The following is a 19,136-nucleotide window of genomic DNA, read 5'->3' on the forward strand; positions in this document are numbered from 1 at the left end:
ACGCAAATGTCCTGAGAAAGTTCATCTCTAATTCACGTCATGACCAGGCCATTTCAGATATTATTCCACATAACATTTATCATGCTTAGGCACTAGTTAGTGGCAGTGCTTCCAGGCCTATAATAAATCAGGTTAAATGACATTCTTATAAGAAATCTCTTATTTCAGTCAACTATAACAAACCAATTTTTGCCATCATGAGTAGATATGCTCTAGTTTCACCTTCTCTTACTTGTTTTAAAAGAACAATTCGAGCACTTTTCAGTCACCACAATACTATATCTGAGTGGATGAAGTGCTTCTCGTGTTAAAATAGCAAGGGACTGAAGAAAGGCTTTATGGAGGATCATGTGTCATTAAATGTCTAGCTCCCAATTCTCCAAATTTAGAATGTTCACTTAAGAAGTTCAAGTGGGTATTGAGGTGTTTATTGAGGCACATTATTCATTGATTTGTGAATAATACATTCTTTTTTTGCTTTTATGGAGGTAAGTATTTAAAAATATAATGACAGCATTAGAAAACCTAAATGATCTGTTGGACTGATTGTAAAATTGTGAATTTAGTCATATTTTTTTTAGTTTTCATGTATTTTGAGCTTAATAATAGGGATGTCACGATATGGGCAATATCGTGATATCGTGATATTAAAACTGCCACAATATCATCGTCGTCATGTTCACAATACTTAAAAAGAACACATCTGTTAAAAAAAAGTCAGGTTGATTTCCATTAGTGCAGAACTAGCACCCTCTAGTGGCTATTTTATTAGTCCAATTAAATTTTCATTAGGGATGTTTTGGCCTTCTATGTTTAAAATCTATGCTAGTTGTCAGATGAAGGGGAACCTAATTTGCTTGTGAAGCGACCAATGTGTGCTTGCATTAGCAAGTAAGAGCCTCACTGTTGTTATTAGAGATTTAGATGGTTTATATGCATTGCTGTTATATACAAAAGCACAATATTGTGCTTTAAAAAAAAATATATATATTTTTTATTTATTTATTTTTTTTAGTATGAGCTCTTTTTTTTTTTACAATATTCTGATCTTTTTTAAATATCGCCAACGCCCGCACAATATCGTGATAATTATCATATCGTGACCTTCATATCGTGATAAAATCGTATCGTGATGATTCGATATCGTTACATCCCTAGTTAATAATTGGGTATTACATTTAACATGGACTAAAGAGGACTGAGGTGTAGTTTAACAAATTACTGTTCTCTCTCTCTCTCTCTCTCTCTCTCTCTCTCTCTCTCTCTCTCTCTCTCTCTCTCTCTCTCTCTCTCTCTCTCTCTCTCTCAAAATGTGCTCAATTTGTCTTTCCTACGAGTGACTTTTCAACTTCCTTGTGTACAGAGAATACATCCTGAAGACAGCCAAGGCTCTAGTGGAGGACACCAAGCTCTTAGTATCTGGTGCCGGAGCCAGTCAAGAAAAACTGGCCCAGGCTGCCCAATCTTCGGTGTGCACCATTACCAAATTGGCTGATGTGGTCAAACTGGGAGCCGCCAGCCTTGGTTCTGAAGATCCCGAGACGCAGGTGTGTGGATGCTTCTCAAGATAAAAATGTTCTTACATTGATCTCGAGCAGGGTTGTCCAAACTTTTTCATTTGAGGGCCACATACAGAAAATCAGAAGGACGCAAGGGCCACATAATGTTATGAGAGAAATTGTGTTTAGTCCTAAAAATTGTACAAATAATTTAGTTGTGCTTTGCATATTTAGAAAAATGCTACAGTACATAAACCAATTTATTTGTAATATGGCAGTAGGGTTATTATAGTTTGGGAATTTTTCATTTTAGTTTTTATTTTGTTTTGAGTTTAGTTAGTTTTAATTGGTTTTCAGGGTGGTTCTGTTAGTTTTTTATTAGTTTTAGTGCTTTAATAAATGCTTAGTTTTAATGTAGTTAATTTCAGTATTAGTTTTAGTTTTTTTTGTTGTTTTTTTTTAATGTGTAGTATTGTGCGCAATATTTAAAAAAACACCATGGGCGCGGCGTCATTATTCCGGTTTATATTAAAAAAAAATCACATTTAAAATCACATTTAAAATCGTCCCCTAAGGCTCATGCATTAAATTAATTACCAAAGACTAAAACGAAGGACATTTTTGCTATAATTATAGTTTTATTTTAGTTAGTTTTGTAAACCTAAAATGTAGTTTCAGTTAGTTCATCTTCGTTTTTGTTTTATTTCGTTAACGAAATTGGTTTTTAATTTTAGTTTTCGTTAGTTTTAATGAACTAAAATAACCTTTAATGGCACCTGTTTTTTGACACCCTTCCTTCTTACTTTGACCATCTCCAAACATTTTAGTTTTTATTTTATTTGAACTGAATCGAATGTCATTTTTACCATATGTCGCAGGCCACTAAAAAATGGACGGCGGGCCACAAATGGCCCCCGGGCCGTAGTTTGGACACCACTGATCTAGAGCTAAAGAGGATTACTAGACCAAGTTGTGATAAAATAAACACAAGCGTAATGAAAAAATAAGATGGAATAAGAAGTCGGAAAAGTTAAACATACGACTGAAAAAAAGTGTATTTTGTGGTTTACTTTTGCTCCAGGTGGTTCTTATCAATGCAGTGAAAGATGTGGCCAAAGCTCTGGGCAACCTCATCAGCAGCACCAAGGCAGCTGCAGGCAAACCTCATGATGATCCCAGCATGCTCCAGCTTAAGAATTCTGCCAAGGTAAAAGACAAAAGGCGCATTCACATGACACATGTTGAAGTTTACAAGCATGTACTGCTACTCTCTAACTTCATTCAGCTTCACACTCAAAGGCAAAAATGAAAGGAGAAGAACTAAAAAAAGAGATTTTCACCTTCTCTGGTTTACAAATTTTTCAACACGTAAAATGGGCACAAATTGATAGTTTTTATACAAATATGTGAGAGATGATCTACTGAAGTAACTGTGGACACTTGCTGCACAGTTCATTTTGCGCATTCTAAGAGAACTTTATGCAAAGAAATGAACATTGCATGCACAATGTGATTGCTGAAAACCAAGACGAATTGTAATGTCTGTCTTTGCGTCATGAAATACCAAAAGCACACAAACAGTGCTCACGTGGCGCAGGCAAAATGAGAGGCAGTTGCAAAAACTTTTTCACTCATGCAAACAGTTTTCCAATGCCAGAAACTTTATCGCGACATATCGTCTACTCAGCAATGCAATTTCAGGGCTCATGAATTGTCTGAAGTCTGACAATTGAAATCGATTCATTACAAAGAGTCATATCATACCAGTGATGCTCAGGCATAACAATCACTCACCTTTCAGCAAAATATTCAGGAGTGTGGTATGTAGGTAACCAAGAGGGTGTGTGTGGGGAGGACGCGGATAAATATAGGAGCAGCGTTCGTCAGGTGGAGATAGCTAAGAGCTATCCTGGGGATGAAACGGGACCCACAGCTTGCTGACTTTTTGCTAAAAAGGCAAGACTTCGTAACGAAAATACTATAGGGTCTATTTATGATTAGCAGTGCAGAATAAAACTACCACACGGTCGCTAACTAATGTCTCCGCGCTTGGGCATATTAGCAACGCACTGCTATCCTCAATGTCATCGGATTCACGGGATGAACTATTTACGTTTGGAAGGTTGTAATTACGTAAGCTTTTGTCACTCAAATGACTTTCACATACAAAGTAATTGAAGATTAATACGTTTCTTACCTCTGTAGACATTATTAAGCCTATGAAAAAGGCGCTGTGCTCCGTGTTTACGTTTGTTCGATTAATTTGGAGGTTTGCTCGTGCCCGAAAAGTCGCACACGCTCCTGGCTGTGTGCACGTCGCACGTCGCAAGAGGTGTCGCAAATGTGCAAAAACTCTGAATCTTGCATCCTGCCCTTTTAATACTCTCTAAATACATAGTAGCGTTCCCAAATGTGATGAGAAAGCATTTCAAACCCCATCAGCACAAATTATTTCCAAGAACCCCCAAAATGTCAACCATATGTATTACAGTGGTTACCTCTACTTACGAAATTAATTGGTTCTGGAATTAAGTAGAAAATTTTGTAAGTCGAGACGCATTTTCCATGTAAATGCCCTAATCCGTTCCAAGCCTCCCAAAATTCAGACATAAATGTTTTATAAAGCATAAAAATGCATCAAAACATGTAACAAATACATGTTACAATTAGATTATTGCACAATAAATGATAGTTGTGCATAATGTAAAAAACAAAGAATAGAGTAAAGAATAAAAATGATGGTCATTTACCTTTTTAACTGATGTCCTCATCATTTTTTTGCCTTCTTTGGTTCATGTTCTCCTCTCTCAGAAGTGTTTTTTTTTTTTTTTTTTGCCTGGTGTTTTGTAAAGAACTGATCCGTGGATGTTTGCTTTTTTTTTATTTTTATTTTTTATTTTTTTATTTTTTTTTTTAAACAATCCTTCGGAAATGTCCAAGGCAAACATCATCTTAGTGAGCAAACGCCCGACTGGTGAACACTTTTTCTGAGCGATTCTTTTAAACAAATTCTAAAACTTCATGGAAACTTCCAGTATGGCGAGGCTTCTTTTTCAAAAAAAGGCCCGTCTCGTCTCAATTAAAAACTTACTGTGCCTTCATCAATCACCAATTGTTTGAATTTTTGCAAAAATTTGTTGGCCGTTAGTTCATACATTTCCGAAAAACTATCGGAACACCTCATGGGCCGCGGGATGAATGATGAGGACGCTGTATAGACACCGATCTAGTATAAGTTCATACCTATGGTAGAGGTTCCTCTTAGCTAATTGGATGCCAGAAACATGCACAAACACCGATCTAGTATACGCTCATAGATACCTATGGTAGAGGTTCCTCTTAGCCGATGGGATGCCAGAACGATGCACAAACACCGATCTAGTATTTACGCTCATAGGTACCTATGGTAGGAAATAGCCATAGCCGAAAGTATGTTGTGTTCGGTAATGTATTTTTACCTTTTGTATCTAGAAATTTCTTTCGTAACAAGAGGCAATATTTTCCCGTTGAGGCGTATCGTAACTCGAAAATTTCGTATGAAGAGACGTTTGTAAGTAGAAGTTCCACTGTACGTAATTAAAAAAAAAAAAACATATTTAAAGGGTTAATATCTCTAAAAACTAGGGGTGCTAAAAAAAAATCGATTCAGCAATATATCGCGATATTACATTGCGCAATTCTCGAATCGATTCAATAGGCGGCCGAATCGATTTTTAAATATCCATTTTTGATGGAAAAATATTTACCAAAACGTCTTTGGGTTCACACCTTAAGCATGGAAAAATGTTATATTAATGGAACATTAAGCCTTAATATTTTATTTCAATGCTGTTCAAACATGAAACAGATTACAACCTGTATAAGACTGAACTTTCAGATAAATAACTAATACATTTTCATACAAATCTTACACTGTACAAGTTTACTGATTAGTATTTTCTAAATTTAAATGCAAAAAAAATCCCAACAATGGACTTATAAATTCGTATCAGAATTAATCGGTGTCGAATCGTGACCTATGAATCGTGATACGAATCGAATCGTCAGGTACTAGGCAATTCACACCCCTACTAAAAACAGTTAACCTATTCTACTTTTAAGGATGGTTTCTGATAGACAGGGCCAGTATATATGTATACATATATCTATTTACAGCTGTATGCCTACCTTAAAACAAAAGATACGGGCCTCCAAATATGGTGCAAAATGTAGCGTGCAATTTCTGGATCCCAAAAGTGGGCGTCAGCCAAACTTTGAAGGGCCATAACTCGAAAACCGTTTGAGCTAGGAAGCTCAAACTTCGTATTCTTTCTTTTGACATCATAAGTCACTTATGGAAAGAAAATTGAAAGCAAATTGAAGAGTTGTCACTGGGAAGGTTCAGGCGATTTGTGTGAATTCACACGGATTGGCCCGGAAAGGTCCCCAACCCCCCGAGGCAACTATGGCAACACTGCATAATACCTATGACAAAATTCCTTTCAACTATGCATTTCCATGCTCCTGGGTCATTTCGGCACACTATTTCAGTTGACTGGCCTCTCCCAGAGCAGTTTTCTGGGTGTGCCCTCCCATGTTTTAAACACAACGTTATGAAGGATGTGCACATACAGTCCATCCAATCACCACACACTTGGGATGAGGTAAATCAAACAAAACATGACATTTACGGTGCTGCAGGCACAATTTAAATTTCATTACAATATATGTTAATACAATTTGTTGGTTTGCCTCTTCCACTAACACCTCCGATTCCATCACTTCAAACTTGATTTGGGCTTTTTGATGCTCTCCCAAATGTTCAACGCTGTTAGAACCGTTACACCTATGTAAAGTGCAAAATCCTCTTTTATTTTCGTCTGTCACTTTTTTCTTTTCTTTTAACACCCTTTGTCAGCAGTGCTCACTGTCTGTCAATGATCATCAACACAATTCACCGACAAGTGAACATACAGTTTAACAATTTGTAATCTTAATAAATTCCTCATTCCTCAGTGTTGTAAAACTCACTCCAGACAGAAGATTGATTCGCTGGTACTGATGTGGACCTGGGTTGGAATGAAATGAAGAGATATTTGGATACTAGCATTCATGAGCTTTTAATCCATATGATAATCTATGTCTGCAACAGGTGATGGTGACGAATGTTACATCGCTCTTGAAGACGGTAAAGGCTGTTGAGGATGAAGCCACGAAGGGCACCAGAGCTTTGGAGGCCACGATTGAACACATCAGGCAGGAGCTGGCGGTTAGTAATGACACGGATTGATTCTAGAGAAAAGAAAAACAATTGTTGATTCATTTTTGTCACATTTTTATTGTTTAATAAAATCCTTGCTTCAGTTCCATGGGATTAAGTTGGGGGAAAAAATGCCCCTCAGTAAGAAAGTTGTTCCTCGAATGAAGCCTTTGATTCGCAAAACTGCTCCGCAAAGGAAAAAATATATTTCAAGCCTTATACTTATTATTTAAAGTAAATAATATACATTATGAGTCTTTTATGGCTCAAATTGTATTTTATTACAGCTTCATGTCAAAGGTTTTATAACCAGACAACCACCTCCAAATTTTATATGCAGTAAAAACTATGCGTGATAATGTTTGTAATCGGAAGATTGAATGAATCGTCATCATCCATCACTATGGATTTCTAGTTTTATAGTGTTCTTTTTATGGTATATACTAATTGAAGGCCATTTGTTGAATAAATGTCTCAGACATTCAGCAGCTCAGACCCGCCGGCAAAGACGACCACACCTGAGGAGTTCATTCGCATGACTAAGGGCATCACCATGGCAACAGCTAAGGCAGTGGCTGCTGGGAACTCTTGTCGCCAAGAGGACATCATTGCAACTGCCAACCTCAGCAGAAGGGCCATTGCTGACATGCTACACTCCTGCAAGGTCAATGGAAACTCATATCGGATATTTTTGAAGTTTGTATCATGGCACACGGGTGGCAATTGTTTTGTTGAACAATGGGGGTTTGTGAAAGACATTCTTTAACTTTTTTACTGCCACACGTTATCCAAAAAAAAAACAACCCCAACAGTGCCAGCCGATTTCAAGCATTTTAACTCATTTTTCAAGGCAAACAGATTATTGTGTTCTTTTACTACATATACAATGTGGCTACCACATGAAAGATCACATTCCATTTTTCATTAGAAAAAAAGTACCGGTATGTTTCTACCTCATTCCGTTCTTTAGTAATCACCATTTGAAAATAGGTAATTTGAGTGACTTTGAGTGAAAATTGAAAAGATAAGGGGAAAACAAGCTTTTCGTGAAAACATACATTTTCTCCACAACAGTGACTTTGACACTAATATTTTTTGTTTAGTGCCGCACTGTAAATTAGGTTTTATCATGTGACTTTGATCATTCACGTCATTCTTGAAAACATTCTATTTTATCGGATTTCATCAGATTCTGTCATGTTTCATTGTAATTTCATACACCGGCAGCCCATTGAAAAGATATACAATGCTGCCATCTGCTGGCCATAGTGAGTGGGTGTTTTTGATTCCACAACCCATTGACCAGGCAGTGCTGCATTAAAAAACAAACAAACAAAAATAAAAAACGAAGTTAACATCATTTAACGTTTATGGCGGCATACATCGTGATTTCACTAATCGTTATTAAACATTTTTGGCGGTCAAAGAGTTGTATATATGTAACTACTGTATACACTTTATGCCCTTTCATCTCTTATATCTGAACTGTCACTCGTTAAAATGTTGATTTCATTTCCCATTTCAGCAAGCTGCCTACCATACGGAGGTCAATAAGGATGTCCGGATGAGAGCTTTACGCTATGGAAACGAATGTGCAACAGGATATCTGGGACTCCTAGAGCATGTACTGGTGGTAAGTAAGAATAGCAGACGCTTGCCTAGATTCTGTTACGATTAGAGGGCTACATTTTTAATGACAGATACATTTATTCAATCAATTTTTATCAAAGGAGTCATTTTGTGCATTTTTTAGACAGTTCTCTAGTGTATTAATCTTTCGTCACATAAGACACACCCACTTTTTCCTTGCTGAAGGTCATTTGTTTAGTAATAATAATCTCCCATTCTTTTTCCCCACTCTCTGCAAATGTTAATTGTATTTAATCTTGTGGTTGATTGATATCCGTGCAAAGCCGGTGAGTACACCACATGTGTGAGTTTGCATCATCTCAGTTAATATCAAGATGTGTCTGTTAACAGCATGTGTGTTGGTGTCAAACTATTCCTGCTTTTGGACCAGGAGCAGAATTTTAACCAAACTAATGCCTAATAAGAGGTAGGGCTGTCAGGGAAGTGAGACTTGGAAAAAATAATTATTGAAACTGTGAGATGTTAAAGATCCCTTGTTATGAGCTTTGCTGCAATGACACCAATCATCCTCTGAATACTGTATTAAAAGAAATGTTCACGAAATTGTACCTGGTAGAGTTGCAGTCTCCACGAGGAAGGTGTACTGTTAGCCTAGCATAAAACGATTTTAGTGGGCGTGGCCAAGGCTCGCCAGACTTCTGTGTGTTTTTGCCTACAAAATGAGTTGGGCGTGGCCAAGTCTAATCTTTTCCGTGTGCTCCTGTTTACAAACGGAGTCTTCACGTCTGCACCTGAAGTAATATTGGCTCATTAGTTTCAATAGTTGGTACCGATCCCGGGATAAGTGAAAGATGTTCTGCTAGTCCACGTTTGTATTGTCCCAAATTCCTGAAGCAGTCATCAGTTAAATGTTTGCCACAAACTGTCAGGGCTGCAAACCCTCCTCACGATGCACATTTTCCGGGTGCAGCTACTGGGATTGACACCCCTGTATCGGTGGAACCATAAGTCCTACGGGGAAAATGAACACATCCGCGGAACCGGCTCAACCTTGGCTTTCCAACGGCGCCGGTGCCGGCCCTCCACGACTGTCCGCTCCGAAGATAGGGGGCCGCGAAATCGGCCACCCGACTCTCGGGAGATGGATTGACACCCCCGTACCGGTTGAACCCTAAATCCTACGGGGTAAATGAACACATCCTCGGAACCAGCTCGACCTTGGATGGTGCCGGCCCTCCACGACCCTCCGGACCGGAGATACGGGGCCACGAAATCGTGGACCATGCTGTCCTCCTGCTGCTGCTGTTTGTTTGCTCCGGCGAAGGGAAGGGGTTGAAAATTGTGAGGGTGGAGTTCACGCTGAGCTCGTGACGTGTAAAACCAAAAAAGGTGGGGTTAGTGACGTGTAAAACCGAAAAAGGTGGGGTTAGTGACGTGTAAAACCGACCTGCTGAAACAGCCCATTTGAGAGTGCTGTTTGAGCTAATGTGATAAACGCCCATAGGAAAGGGAAACATGGGTCGTTTATTTCACAACTTTGGGGACTTATGTAAAAAAACAAAACAAAAAAAAACAAAAGTGAGTATTTCATATGAGGGGACCTTTAAACTTCGTATTCAATATGTGACCTGCCGTAGCAAAATGAGACAGAACTCACGAGGCAATAATTGTTCAGTAGGTCATCATCTCATTACTGAAAGACGTAGAGTTTGATAAAATTATTAGAAGGGAGTGGGCAGATTTTTTGGAAATAAATGACTCTCCAAATATATCTCCATCTCTTCTCTGGGAAGCAGGGAAAGCGGTAATTAGAGGGAAAATTATATCATATTCAACTTATAAAAAGAAACAGGATCAAAAATTAGAAAAATACCTGGAAGATAAAATTAAACAACTAACGGATGAATATGTATTAAACCCAAATAATCAAATATGGATAGAACTACAGAATATAAAAATACAGTTAGATAACATGTTATCTAAAAAGACAGAGTTTATAATACAACAGTTGAGATATAATAATTTTGAACATAATAATAAATCAGGTAAATTCCTGGCAAATCAACTTCAACGGAATCGGGAAAAATCTCTTATAACGGCTATTAAAGATATAAATGGTGAATGCACACAATCACCAGAAGAAATTAACCATATTTTTTATAACTATTATCGAAATCTATACACAGAAATTAATAGACCTAACCCTGAATATATTGAGGAATTCCTAAACAGCTTAAATATACCTCAGTTATCTATTGAACATAAAGATATTCTCGATACCCCGCTTACTATAGATGAGTTGTTTCGTGCTTTAGACAGTATGCCTAATGGCAGAGCACCTGGTCCAGACGGCTTTCCGGCTATATTTTTTAAACATTTCTGGTTAATGTTTGCTCCATTATTTCTAAGAGTAGTAACTGAAATTAAAAGTAAAGGTGATATACGTCAAGATATGAATATAGCAGCAATTAAACTTTTATTAAAGCCAGAAAAAGACCCTACCCTCCCGTCAAGTTACCGACCGATATCACTAATTAATACCGATATTAAAATTATCGCTAAGGCCTTGGCATCTCGATTAGAGACGGTAATCTCGACAATTATTCATAGTGATCAAACAGGTTTTATTAAAGGTCGTCATTCTACTAATAATATTAGGAGACTCTTTAACTTGATTAGTATGTCACAGCGGTATGATAAAAAGGCAGTTGTTATTTCGCTGGATGCAGAAAAAGCATTCGATAAAGTTAACTGGTCCTTCCTCTTTGCTGTCTTAAATAAATTCGGCTTCGGGGAGTCATTCATTCAATGGGTCTCAATATTATATGATTCTCCTAAAGCTACAGTTACTACTAATGGGATTACATCACAGAGTTTTACTTTACAAAGGGGAACAAGACAAGGGTGCCCAATTTCTCCTTTATTATTTGCTATATTTATTGAGCCGCTTGCATTAGCTATACGTCAGGATAGACGGATCCAAGGAATCCACTCCGGGACAATAGAACATAAAATTAATCTATATGCCGATGATATATTACTCTATTTAGAAGAACCTGCTATCTCGCTAGGGGAAGCATTTAAATTAATAACTAAATTCTCTCACTTATCAGATTACTCTATTAACTGGACAAAATCAACATTATTACCTATTACAGAAAATTCATGGAATCCTACAAGTCAGGATCCACACTACTCCTTTCCTACAGGTAATTTAAAATACTTAGGTGTTAAAATTTCACCTAAGTTAACTGAATTAACTTCTTTAAATTTTTCACCATTATTGGATAGTATCCGTAGTGACCTGGAGCGCTGGAATAATCTTCCGATCTCTTTAATAGGACGGATAGCTACTATAAAAATGAAAGTTTTACCAAAGATTAATTATTTATTTTCAATGATTCCATTTAAACCTATGTCTAACTGGTTCCAATCGCTGGACTCTGCTGTCATAAAATTCTATTGGAATAAAAAAAAAGCCAAAATTAGTCTATCTACTCTTCAGGAAAGTAAATCTAAAGGAGGTTTAGAGGCACCAAACTTTATGTACTATTATCTAGCTAATCAACTACAATATCTTGTGCTATGGACACAACCCAACAGAGATACTAACTGTTGGTTGGAATTGGAGCAGAAGGATTGTAATAATCTTAGACTGTCAGATTTACTCTTTATTACAAAATCAATAAGACGACATAATTGTTTTAAAAACCCAATGATAGCCGCCACCCTGACTGCCTGGTGGAAGGCATTAGAAATTACAAACTCCCAATTGGCGCCCTGTGGGCTCTCTCCCATTTGGCATAACCCCGACTTTCAACTTAATAATCAGTCGTTCCATTTAAGCCTATGGGAGCAGAAAGGAATTACACACCTTCATCATCTTTTCTCAGATAATAAGTTTATATCGTATACAAACTTGGTCCAGAAATATGAAATAAAAAAGGGAAATTTCTTACATTATCTGCAAGTTAAAAATATGGTTAAGAAACAAATCCCAACACTTCAGGATACGCTCCAACTGCCTGTCTTAGCTAAAGATATTATAAAGCTTTCTCCAACAACAATAAAGAAAATATCAAAAATATATAAGTTATTTTTATACACAAATAAAACGTATTTACCGACTTTAAAATGGGAAAAAGACTTGTCTATAGTTCCGGAACCAGACTTTTGGACCCAAATTTGTGAAAATGTATTTAAAATGACCAAACAGACAAATTTGCAACTTATCCAATATAAGATACTTCATAGAACATATATTACACAATATATGATGAAAAAAATTGGACTCTCTGACTCCGACATTTGTCTCCAGTGCTCACAAAACACTGCCGATACTTATCTTCATGCTTTATGGTCATGTACTCCAGTGCTGCATTTCTGGACTAAAATCTTGGAAAAGCTCGCTGATATATTAAACTGTAGGCTTCCTTTATCTCCAAGACTGTGTTTACTAGGTGACTTAACAATAACTGAGCTACCATGTAAACAATCTCAATCTATATTTATAGCCCTTACTATTGCTAAAAAAATAATCCTTGTCAATTGGAAAAATAAACAATCTCTAAATATCGACCACTGGTTAAACTTACTAATAAATTATATCTCAATGGAAAAAATCTCTGCCTTAAATAAAAATCAAGTATCAAGATTTAAACAAATATGGTCTATGTACATAGAATATTTTAATCTCAATTTGGCAACTTAATCCTGCCAAGATTCTGCCTGTTAACGAGAGCCACCACATCGTTACAACTTCTGTTTTCGCTGCTCCTGTATTTGGTATTTTGTATCTGATTGTTTTTATTTTTATATAGTCAGGAACCTAGTTGCTGCTAGTGGGCTCGAGCATACCACACTATACGACACTATACTCAATAACTCCTTAAGATCTATTTCTAGTGGGCACTAAGCATCAACACTTGGTGTTACTGCATGCTAATTAGTCAATTTTCTTGACGCCGTCCCCTGTGGTCGGGCGGGGGTGGTTCTGCCCCCCCCCCCCGTTGTCTGCTCGGTGGCGGTTGCGTCTTGGCCGCTCCCTGGGCCCCCTGTGGTGTGCGGTGTTGGGGTGCTTCCCCTGGTGCCCGGGGCGGTGCCGTCCCGGCGCGGTCCGCTGCTCCGTGCCCGGCGGCGCGGTTCGGGGTGGGTGGGCCTCCGGTGTGCCCCGTGGTTCCCTCTCCCCTCCCCCTTCCTCCCCCCCGTCGCCTCTCCCTCCTCGCCTCCTCCCGCCCATCCTCCTCTGCCTCCCGGTCCCTTTTCCCTTGTCGCCCTCCCTCCTCCTCTCCCCCCCCGCCTCCTGCCCTGCAGCCGCCCTTTCGCCTTCTTGTCGTCTTCTCCCCGCTTCCCCCGCCCCCCCCCCCCCTTCCCTGTCTGCCCTGCGGCCCCTCCCCCTCCCTCTCCCTGGGCCTGGGGCTCCCTCCCCGGCCCGGGCGTCGGGCTCCGGGGGCCGGGCGAGGGTTTGGGGCCTGCCCCACTCCGGTATAACTCCTGGCGCCCCGGGCGGGCTCCGGTGGCCGGTGGGCTGTCCGGTAGCCCTGCTGCGCTGGCTGTCCGCCCATTGTGGTGCCGGGTGGATGAGGTGGGGGGCGGCGGGGGGTGGGGGTGCTGGGGGGCGGGCGTGCCACCTACACCCGCCGGGTTGGGTGAGGCCCCGCTGGTCGCTCCTCTTACTCACTTCACTAGCTTGCACTATACACTTTGTAAATATACACATAGGGCACACAACACATTTCTTGGTGGGGTGGGGAAGGGTGGAAACACCGTCTTCACCCTTCAACTCCCCTCCAATTTTAATGCACCTCACGTCCAAGGGGAGGGGTGAGTTGGGGCGGGGAGCCATCAGAGGGGATGGACTGCAGTGCCTGGCAGCGCTGTGGTCCCCCCCATTTGTGTCCCTGCCCCACCACTTTGTCCCTCCATTCCCTTTTTTTAATGCACCACACATATACATATTCATTTTTTGGGGGGGGGATACGGGTGTGTCGGAGTAGGGGAAATTTTTTTTCCCTCTGCTCCGACTCACCTGCTCCCAATTTTAATGCACCACACGCACACACTTGTATATACACTGGGTGGGGCCACATTCACGGTGTAAGGGTAGAGCTCGCCAGTCGGCGAGCTGGCGGACTCAGTAACAGGGTTAGGTGTCACTTGTACTCTGGCGTGACGACCGGGGCCTCTCCCCACCGGGCTCGGTGTTCTGGTGTTCCGCCTTCTCCCCTGGTGCTTCCTCCTCTGCTTCCCCCCTCCCGCCGCTGTGCAAATCTCGCGCGGCTGGAGGTGGGGTGGGCACATCTTCCCTCTCTGCGCTGCTGCCCGGTGCCGGTTTCCGGGGGGGGGGTGGGGGGTTCTCGCGGGGGGCCGGGTTCGCGGGGGGGGGGTGGCGGCCGTCGGGGGGGGGCGGCTTGTTTGGGGGGGGGGTGGAGGTATGGGTGGGTGGGGGGTTGGGTGCTGGGGGTCGGGGTGTGTTCGGGGGTTTGGGGGTCGGGGGTGGTGGGGCCTGGGTCGTGGTGGATGGCGGGTTTGGGTGGGGTGCGGGGGGGTCGTGGGGGGATGGGGGCTGGGGACCGGTGGGGCGCTGTGGGGGCCCGCTGGGCCTCGTTCTGCGGCCTTGGGCTCGGGGGTGTGGGCCGGAGCTGGGGCGGGGGTGTTCCGGGTGTCTGGGTCGGCTCGCCGACCGGTGTCCGCTCGGGTGGCTTGGGGGTGGCCTTGGTGCTGCCGCGGCCTGGGGATTCCGGGGGGGGGGGGGGGGGGGTGCTCGCTTTGCTGGACCGCGGTTGACGGCTTCTTTCTTTGGTGGTGGTCCTTATGCATGCCAGATCCGTCGCACCAGCATCTACTGAAACTCAACAGAAGTACCCTCTCCCTCCCACAGCCCCTTGAATCAGTTGGTGCTGGTGTCTGTGGTTCTCACTTTGCTTTATCTATCCTTCCCTCCTTCCTCTCTTTAGTTTTTCCTCTGGTCACTTGAGATCTTAATTTATTAGAAGTATGAGGTTTCTGGGGTTGGCATAAGACTCCGGTTTTGTAACCACGCAGGAGGGGTCTTGTTGGTGCTGGACTTCACTTTGATGGATTGGATGTACTGGCTTCTATTGATCTCACTCTGCCTTATCGATCCTTCCCTCCTTCCTCTCTTTAGTTTTTCCTCTGGGCTCTTGAGATCTCGCTAAATTTGCTGGAATTTAGAGGCTTCCGGGGTTGGCGTAAGACTTTGATTTTGTAATCATGGGGAAGGCAGGAAGTGTTTGGTCGGTGCTGGATGTCACTTTGATTTACCTTTCTTTTCTCTTTATTTCTTTTTTTTTCTGACCTTTTCTCTGGTCTCCTGACCATTTAAATCTCCCGACTCTGGCAAGATTCTGAAGTACCTGGTTAAGGCGAAGGGTAATGGGATATTTATAAGGTTGTAGGTGAATGAATGAGTATAAATTTATACGTATTTGCACGCACGCACACGCACGCACGCAAACGCACGCAAACGCACACACGCAAACGCACGCACGCACGCAAACGCACGCACGCAAACGCACGCACACATACACACACAAAAAAAAATAAAATAAAAAAAAATAAATAAAAATTGTTCAGTAGGTCAAACGCCGGGAGAGCGCCATTTGATCCTGCAGCATGACATCATCGGTAGGCACCAATCGTCACCAATCGGAGCCAATGTATACACAAACAAGGATAAACTATCTCATTGTCACTTTATGTGCAATAAATACTGACTGGCCATTGCTACTCATTTGAAATGTCTTCTAAAAAATATCCATCGATCCATCCATCCTTTATCTGCCACCTATCCGGTGTCGGGTCGCACGGGCAGCAGCTCTATCAGGGAAGCCGAGACGTCCCTACCCCCAGCCACTTCAACCAAAACTAAAAAATATATATATTTGATACGGTGCGGCGAGTCACATCTGCTTGCGAAATCGCTCGATTCCATACTCAACCCTGAGCTGAAAACTCAGTAACGTGGCATTTTTTATATTAAAAGTTGCTATTCAAAGAATTCGCTGAAACCGGTACACCATGTCAGCACTCATCCATAAAGTCTAGATTTTCCATCAAATTTGGCATGTTGTACGGTTGTCCATAGCTACAATCCTTGACGATCCTTTAATTGTTTTCTGCTACCCTGAGAACTCTACAAGTGCTCTTCAATGAGCTGACAAGATTCAGCTAAAAATATCCACAAATAAGTCCCTATGGGCTGAAATTCTTTGGTGTCCTCCAAGTGGGCTCCTAAAAATTACTATGAAGTTCCACTTACCCTAAAAAAAAAACAAAAAAACAAAAACAAAAAAAACTATATATAAATAGTACAAATTAAACATTATTCATGAGAAGAGAAGCCCCTTACTTGCAAAAGTAGTTTGGAATGTTTAACTGTTTGACCTCGTTCACTCATGAATGCAAGTTGTTTTAGGTCTGCTTATTGAATCGGTTTAATTTGTCTTTTTTTGTCAATTGCTTTTAAAATAAAATAAGTGATCAAGTGGCAGAACTTTTTATAGATGTGATTTGAGTCTGTGCTTGGGTTCCAGACAGTTGACACGGATTAACCACCTTGTCCACACCCAGTCAATCTGGTCCGGAAACAGTTCTACCCCTGAGGTGCTCAACGTGTTGCTTAGTAACGTGGTTTGTTTTTTTGTTTACAGTATGTCCTGTCAGGAGCTTATGGCACTGTTATAGATCTTTCCCTTCCGCACAATTACTTTTATCACCGTTAGAATTATTAAACTGATTTCATGCATGAAGTTGCTTAACCTTTGACACATTTCCGGTGAATGACAATGTTTTGCAAACTCAAACAACTCAACTGTTATTATCTGAGTGTGAGTGCGTCGGTTTATTTGTGTGCTGTGCGCGAGTTTGCTACTGCTGACATTTACACTGGTTTGGCTTGTTGCAATGCGTTCCTGCACTATTGCGTCCGCACCTCTATCTTGTCATGACAACACATCTGAATAAACCCGAGCCGGGTCACGGCTGAGCCTAGTTAATACTTTGCAGCTGTCCGACACGTCTCCAACCTGAATAGTGCATGTCTACCTAGGACAGTTTGAGGACACCGACTGAATGTAAAATGAATATCCCTGTTGCAAGTGTAGCTACCCTGACCCGTTTCTTTCACGGAATTATGAAAATTGGCTTGGTTTTAACTCGCATACATTCTCATGTTGTTCTAAATCTGTATCATGAGCTACAAACTGTGAAAGAAGAAAAGTAATAAAAAAAAATGACCAGAAGCACAAAGTCAGACTAAAAACAGAGAGTAAAATAAATAATTTCAAATATTTTTCTACCATTAATGTGATATATAACCTCCGCACCAAAATGTCAAGAAAAATCTACTAAAACATCTGAAGTTTATTTGGGGTTAATCAGATGCACTTTTTAAAGTGTGTGCTGACTCCCTTTTAACATTAGTCTGAATGTGATTGGTTCATTCCGAATACAGCCACATGCCTATTCATACTTGTAAAAGGGAATGCACACGCGTGCCACCACAGCTGTTTATTTCGGTTTACCCTTTTGAAAAAAAAATTCTTTCAGCTGAGCTGTTTAGTTCTCATTAACAGTAGGTAGGAAGTTTTTTTCCTCATAGCCTACCTTTCATTCCTAGACAAAAAATAATATTGTGCATACAGTAGACATAAAAAGTCTGCACACCCCTGTTGAAATGCCAGGTTTTCATGATAATTTATAGGTGTCAGTCGATTAAAATTTTTAATCGTAATTAATCGCATGACTTCAATAATTAACTGACGATTAATCACACATTTTATACCTGAATTTATATCTAAATTTTCAATAAAATGTAAAAAAAATTTCCCAATTTGAATGTTTTTTTTTTTTTTAGTCATTGATACATAACAATTGAATAAAAAAAACTAAAATTTAAAATATGTACTGTCCAGTAAAAAACAAAACAAAAAACAAGTGTGACTGATTTGTGTTGCTCATTTTTCTTTCACTACAACATGGCATAATTGCATTTGTGAGACAATGGTGACAGCTCAGTGCATTTTTCTTTTCATATTAAGAGCTGACTAATTTTTAACATGAAGTGACTTGTGAAATTATGCACATTTTTAAAACTCTAAAATACAACCTAGTCGCCAGAAATATATGCATTGTTATTTAATTTATTACTGCGAAATTGTGTTAATGTATTCCTTTGCGGAACGTTGTATGCTTTTATTTTGTTAAGTTCAATAGGATGTGCACTGTAAAATGACGTTTCTTTACTGCTTGCAAACCAGAAACGATCGATGTGTACTTTTCATATTAAGAGCTACCTAATTTTAAACAAGAAGTAACTTGCGATCTTCTGCACATTTTTGTAAATTGTAAATTTTTTGATTTGTAAATTTTTTTATTTGTATCCCCACAAATATAAGCAGTCTAATTTATTACTGTTAAATTGTGTTATATTGACTCCTTTTCACAACGTCGAACGCTTTTACTTTGTTAAGTTCCCGGATACGCCGTGATGCTGCTCTCAAGCGAACACATGATCTTACTTTCACTTTCACCCGACGGTGCTTTACTGCAACAAAACAGAAGACGATTTTAGACTTTCTTGGAGTTGCTGGTGGAAGTGCGACACCGTCCAAATGGCTCCTCCACTCGAACATTCTGCCCCTTAAACATTGTGTATTGTAGCTCCAGTGCAGTACAGTGCATTTCTATTGGGTAATTTAGACGTGGATGTTTGTGCTGCTTCGCGACTGGAATTCACTTCGAGGCTTTCCAAATAAGGAAGTGCCGTTAAAGACACGTTTTTGTTA

At 40.4% G+C, this 19,136-nt stretch overlaps 1 protein-coding gene across 2 annotated transcripts in view; it reads left to right on the forward strand.

Moving 5' to 3' along the window:
- Positions 1 to 19,136, forward strand: part of tln1 (talin 1) — a 124,628-nt gene that overhangs the window by 94,122 nt on the left and 11,370 nt on the right. For both annotated transcript variants that reach the window (XM_077497256.1, XM_077497257.1), the window contains 5 exons: positions 1,364 to 1,547; positions 2,581 to 2,706; positions 6,631 to 6,747; positions 7,217 to 7,402; positions 8,264 to 8,371. In XM_077497256.1, coding sequence (XP_077353382.1) covers positions 1,364 to 1,547; positions 2,581 to 2,706; positions 6,631 to 6,747; positions 7,217 to 7,402; positions 8,264 to 8,371 — 721 coding nt within the window. The remainder of the gene's footprint in view (positions 1 to 1,363; positions 1,548 to 2,580; positions 2,707 to 6,630; positions 6,748 to 7,216; positions 7,403 to 8,263; positions 8,372 to 19,136) is intronic.

The sequence above is a fragment of the Festucalex cinctus genome, chromosome 15, assembly GCF_051991245.1.
Source record: "Festucalex cinctus isolate MCC-2025b chromosome 15, RoL_Fcin_1.0, whole genome shotgun sequence".
Taxonomy (NCBI): Eukaryota; Metazoa; Chordata; class Actinopteri; order Syngnathiformes; family Syngnathidae; genus Festucalex; species Festucalex cinctus.